This window comes from Rhea pennata, chromosome 3, assembly GCF_028389875.1.
Source record: "Rhea pennata isolate bPtePen1 chromosome 3, bPtePen1.pri, whole genome shotgun sequence".
Lineage (NCBI taxonomy): Eukaryota > Metazoa > Chordata > Aves > Rheiformes > Rheidae > Rhea > Rhea pennata.
Genome location: NC_084665.1, coordinates 107,647,016 through 107,653,015, shown reverse-complemented (window position 1 = coordinate 107,653,015; position 6,000 = coordinate 107,647,016). Strand labels below are relative to the sequence as shown.

General features: G+C 32.2%; 1 protein-coding gene across 2 annotated transcripts in view; it reads right to left on the bottom strand.

Annotated features, from left to right (window-relative positions):
* Positions 1-221: 221 nt before the first annotated feature.
* Positions 222-6,000, bottom strand: part of ERICH1 (glutamate rich 1) — a 64,725-nt gene continuing 58,946 nt past the window's right edge. For both annotated transcript variants that reach the window (XM_062571125.1, XM_062571127.1), the window contains 2 exons: positions 4,840-5,034; positions 222-572 (listed from right to left, as the gene is read on the bottom strand). In XM_062571125.1, coding sequence (XP_062427109.1) covers positions 499-572; positions 4,840-5,034 — 269 coding nt within the window. In that variant the 3' untranslated portion in view covers positions 222-498. The remainder of the gene's footprint in view (positions 573-4,839; positions 5,035-6,000) is intronic.

Genomic DNA, 6,000 nt, shown 5'->3' with positions numbered 1-6,000 from the left:
TCTATTTCCATAATTTAGTGGTTTATTCAGAAAAATACAATCCTCAGATGTATTTTTGCTTCAGTTAAATATAAAAATATCTGTTTACCCAAAAAACAAAAATGTATATGTGAAAAACAAGAAAAATCAAGAAATAAAACTTCCAGAAAAGAATTATCAAATTATAAACATATAAATTAAATAAATTAACTTCTTAAAATACTTTTGATACATATTAATCATTCTAGCTAATGCCTTTATCCTAAAGGGAAATAAACATACTGATCCAACTACAGACTCAGGCCATACAGCATACGCATGTTCTTGACCAACCAAGCACAAAAATCACATATACTTTTATCCTGTTTATTGTCTTCCAGAGTTTATAGCAATGAAAAACTATTCATTTACCTGAATATGTAGAATGTATATTGACACTGCTCTTCCTGAACAATTGCTACTTGGTTAAGAGTCTGTTTATTACATTTTAAGCCCACACATATGGACACAGGCAAGGGTTTATTTCCTGTTCCTCACAGGAAGGATATCTGTAATCCAGTAGTGAAACAGAGAAGAGATGATCTTGATATGATCTGAAATGAAGAAAAAAAATCTTTCTGAAATATCTCTATGACATTTCTAAATATTAAAGAAAAATAGTTGTATGAACATCTGTTTCCATTTGATAGAAGCATTTCAGTACAAACAACACAGACATTGGAGCTTGATGACTAATACATATTAATTCCTAGATAAACAGACACAGACTTCGTAGGAGGTCAGTTGTTTGTATGAGATCCACTGTTGGTCCTATACTATGGAATGTCATAATTTATTATTCAATAATTCAGAAAAGAGGAGACTGAAATGACATGGCCATTGGGTAAGGCTAAAAGAATACAATCTCTTCCATTTCCTTCTGTCTGGAGAGCGATTTTGAACATTACTATTTACATTATAGTAGCACCTAGGGGCCACAGTTGAGAACAAATCCTTTTGTGCTAAATCACATACAGACAGCTGCATGAAAGCCCCCAAATGCCACAGCATTTGCCTTAACTCAGAGATTATCTATCTACCTTTATTTTTAACAATAGGAATTTCTACAGTATTTATCACTTACATTTAAGATGATTCTAGAATGTTCTTTTAATAGAGCTTTTCCCCTTTAATTTTCTTTGAATGCTCGTTCAAAATAATTGTTAATTTCTAGCATTTTAAGCTCTCTGTGCATCCAGCCTGGGAATAGTTGGCATAAAGTAACTGTATTACTTCTTGCCCGCATGAAGGAGACGTATGTAGGGACAATTTTCCAAAAAAAAAAAACCTGTCAAAAGTAGCTTCTAGCTATTCTGTGAGTGATAATTTCCTAGGCAACAGGAGAAGAGTATATTTTATACTTGATACTCCCCAACAACGGGAAAATGTTAATAGATAAAAGAATGAAGCTGATGAGTAGAAACTGGATGAATTCATATATTTGAAGATAATGACTTTTTTTTAATTAGGTGATCACCTGTGCTTTAATAATTGATGTGAAATAAAAATTAGGTAGCCCTTGTTCCAAAAGGTACAGTTTCCAACCAGAAAATAGGTTGGAACCAGTCACAGCTTTTTTTTTTTTGCCTACTGCTCTGTGAAGGATCATGAAGGACTTTGGACTTCTTTTCAGAAACGGCCACCTGCTTCTGACAGAGAGCAGTGAAACTCCCATCAATAGAAATATGTGTCCATTTGATTTCTAACCCTTCTCTTCCCTGGGTTTATGGAAGACTTTAGGTAGAGGTAAGTATCTGTCACTAAATAATCCAAAATAAAAGGAAATAGTAATATGAAATTTTGTTCTTTTTGAAAATTTGAGAACAAAGACACTCCAGAAAAATGGCCTTTTCCAAAGAAAAATTGTTAACCAACCTCAACTTTGTATGATCACTGAAGTACAAGCTACTTACTTAGACTCTTTGTAGTCTCCATTTATGAGATAGAGGATGACAAGAAGATAGGTCAACCAACATCTCAATCACAGAGATTCTTTTTCTTCTCTTTTTGAGTATGCTTTCTCACTTTATAGGAAGGACTGAAGATACTACCTTAATTTCGACAAATTTTCTGTTTCATTCTCCTTAGCAATTTCCTCTTCCTGTAAAATTTTTACAGACTCTACCACCAACCTGCTTACAACTTTCTTCAAAATTGATGCATATCTTGAAATCTAAGAGGTTAAAATCAAATACAAATTTGCTTTTTTTCTTCCTTTTTTCTTTCTTCTCTTGGCTGAACTATAATTTCAAACCTGAATAATATGTGAGGAGGTATGGATGTTCCTCACATACAAACATGGAAATTCCCAAATATGGTTTTGAATCAGGGGTTTTCAACTTGTGTTCTGTAGACCTTGGACAGCCTGTAATCTAAAGAGTCTGTAAAAAAGTAACCAAGAAAAGCAAGTCTATTGTCAGGAGACGTAAACTTGCTAAATGGGACTTGGTAGCACCATTGGAAAATTTCTATGGTTTAGCACACTGGAAAAGTTTGCACACTATAATACGATACTATAAAAATATAATAATATAATAAAATAGCTTTAAACCATAATGTAATTTGTATATATAATCTAATTATATTTATATAATATATAGTAAATATATGATGATAATAACAACACAGTGAAAGCTATAATAGCCTTTGTCTACTATTATCTCTATGAGAGACTAAAAATATATAACAGTATATTTATTTTATAAAGTTTACTAATGGGAACTAAGTGTCTCTATTAAGAGGATGGATCATATCTCACTGCTTTTTCCTACTCGTTCTTTTGTTGACTTAAAGACGAAACAGAACAAAACATGTAACATACTGCTACTCATTTGCTGTGGCATCTTAAGGTGAATCATAACCATAGGAAAAAGGGTTAGCACACTGCTGCTTGACGTATAGAAAATAGAAGGGGGTGGTTTGGAAAAATAAGATACTCTGCTAATATTAAGAAAAATTATTTTCTTTTCATCATGTTAATAAGGAATGACCTTTGCTTCTCGGAGATCACATCTCATTAAAAATAAACAATAAAAAACCCAGAACAAAAGCCAAGATAATCATATGAACTTGGAGGAAAACTGGGGTCATTTTGATGTACTGTACATTCTTATGTTCATGAACAGCCCTAATTATTTCTGTAAGAACTTGAATTTGCTGAGATAATAAGTTTTAAAATTAACTTTAAGGAAACCTGTCTACTTTTATCACCCATTCATTGTGAATGAAATCCGAAATAACAAAAAAAATAACTTAGCAAGACAAGTATTATTGAGCCGAAGTAGAAGAAATAAATGAATAAACAAGTCTACTGCAAGAAAAAATTTCAGACCACTAGATTCTCTTTTGATGAAATTCTTCAATTAAAACTAAAAGTATTATTAAATTTTGCTGAATCAAATTAATATATAGCAGGTGTTTATTTATCCTTTAATAATTCACAACAGTTTTTCTCTTTCTTACTTTGTTGTACCTCATGAATCTCCAATCAACTAAATTATAGCATGTATGAGATTAGAATTGAGCCATCACTGACAAAAATCACTATCAGAAAAATCAATCAGAAGAGTAAACAATTTCAGGCTGTATCAGCTGAAACATCAAATGAATTCAAAAAAATCACTCATAAAGCTGTTTTCTGCTTTTTGAAGTGACAAACAGATACATCAGCAAATCTATTTGCATGGATTTGTTTCTAATTTGCTTCTAATTTTCTTTTCTCTCTTCAACTTGCTATTTCCACTATATAGAAATAAACAGAGAAGCTTATCCAAAAGCAGCAAAACCTACAAAACTCCTACTGTATTCAGTTGATTTAGATAAGCTGAGTTCTTACTTTTCAAAAGACATAGAAAACTATCTAAAATGGCTGTGATTCTCTTGTTCAACAGCAATGGCTCTCAAATCCTTTTAAATTCTTTGAGATGTAAGAATATTCAGCACATTTTGTAGATTTGGCTGATGCTGACAAATGCACTGATGACAAGTAACAAGGACTTTTTAAATGATGACTGCTCAGAAAAAAATGAATTATTATACCTTCTATGAACCCCATGCTGATCCTGCCCTCATTTGAGAAACTAGTAATTGTCCAAGAATTAATTCTACTAAAATTATTTGGTCTCAAAGAAATGAATATAATAAGAGAGTAACTTCTCTTTTCATAAATGAAATTATTATTACATTCATTATAATCAATAACTCTAAAATTTTTAGAGATTAATTTTTTTTTTTTAGTAACTTCAAACTGGCACTTATAGTTAAACAAAACTGTAACTAAACACTAGCATGCAAAGTTTTGGTGTTAAAGACCCCAAGTAGGTGACTAAATAAAAATGAAATAATAGGATTTATTGACGCTTACACATTTAAAATTAAACCTAAACTGGCTAAGTGAAATCTCCAAGATTTAAGACATCATTGTAGTCATTTTAAATGAAAAAATCTAGTGTTCTAGAGAAATTTCTAGAGAAAAAGAGAAAAATTAAAATACGTTTTAAACTTGTTCGAATTTTAACACTGTTAAATTTAAAGAAATACTGTGTTTTAAGAACCTAAATCACTTTGTATTTTGAAGCTGCTGAAAAGTACGAAAAGTTTCAGTATTGATAGTAAGAAAAAAGGAAAGAAAGGGGCAAATTACTGTTTTCTGTGGCGGATATACTGCGGGAAGATATTTGTATATTTTGTACAATCATACTTTTACCTTTACATAACTATTGACAGTTTCTTAATCCCCTACACAAAAAACTGTGGCAAACCTGAACTTTAATCAACATAGAAAAGCACATCAGTGAAAGAATATGAGTGAATGGTACATACCAGGAGGCATCAGGGAATGTTCTTGGAATTGTTGCAAAGCATTCTTCAATCTCTCAATATCCTGTAGCAACACAAGGGATTTCAGCTGATGTAGAAGAGTCACATCTGAGGAAGCCACGTTGCGAGATTCAATATTTTGTAAAAGCTCTTGGACAGTTGCTGAATTTATAGCTGGATCTGTGCATTCTGATTTATCTGGACAAATAGTTGGGAAACTAGATTAAAAATATTCAATGAGCATGGAGAATTTTCCTAAGGATACTTTCTTTCAAAGACAGTATCTTTCTTTTTAAATAAAACTTATAACCAAACATCACATACTATAGGGCAGTATGTTCCTCCCATTTTCTGCTAGGTATTAAAACACTGAAAAGGGGAAAATATCAAACACAGAAAGTGTAAGCGACAATTGGATTCATAACGACAGGAACACATAGCAAGAGGACAGAGGTGTAGGTCTTTAAGATTAGTGTAGGAAAAAGGTATGATGATAAATCTGTACTGTAGCCAAAGCGCTGTATCTTTGTTTCCTATATACTATTTATTCTAAAAATGCACACACATGTGGAGACAGACAACAACCTTAGGGAATTGCCACAAAGCATTCCTGAGGCATCCAATTACCTCATTATTGTACTTTTATGTTTTTAGTTAAAAACTGTATATTGGAGTATGCAATACAGCAGAAAAGGATACACTATTGCTAAAGGATACACTGTGCTAAAGTACTGATTCATTCTTCCGTTCTAGGAACAATGAGCAGTCCACCCCTTTAACTAGACTACCTTTGAAGTTGCATTCTTATGCTTTTTATTAGCAAACCAAATGATAAGAACAGATTATTCTCAATTCAGCTTTCTTACGTAAATATCAAATCCAATGTGACCATTTGCAAATGCTGTTAAAGCAAAGGCTTCCAATTTTATGGGTAGTGCTAAATTCACTCAACTAGACAAGGCAAACAGCAATGTGTCAGATTTATATATGTAAAGTAGGATTTGCCTAACAACAAAGTTAGTCGAACACTGATTTATGGATGTGACATCTCATCTACAGATGAATTTGCTTTTACCTGAGAATTTAATCTCTGTGGATTTCAAGGTCCTCATTAGCTCAACTTTTTGATATGCAGGTTTGACACCAGGGCTTGTCAGTTTGTCA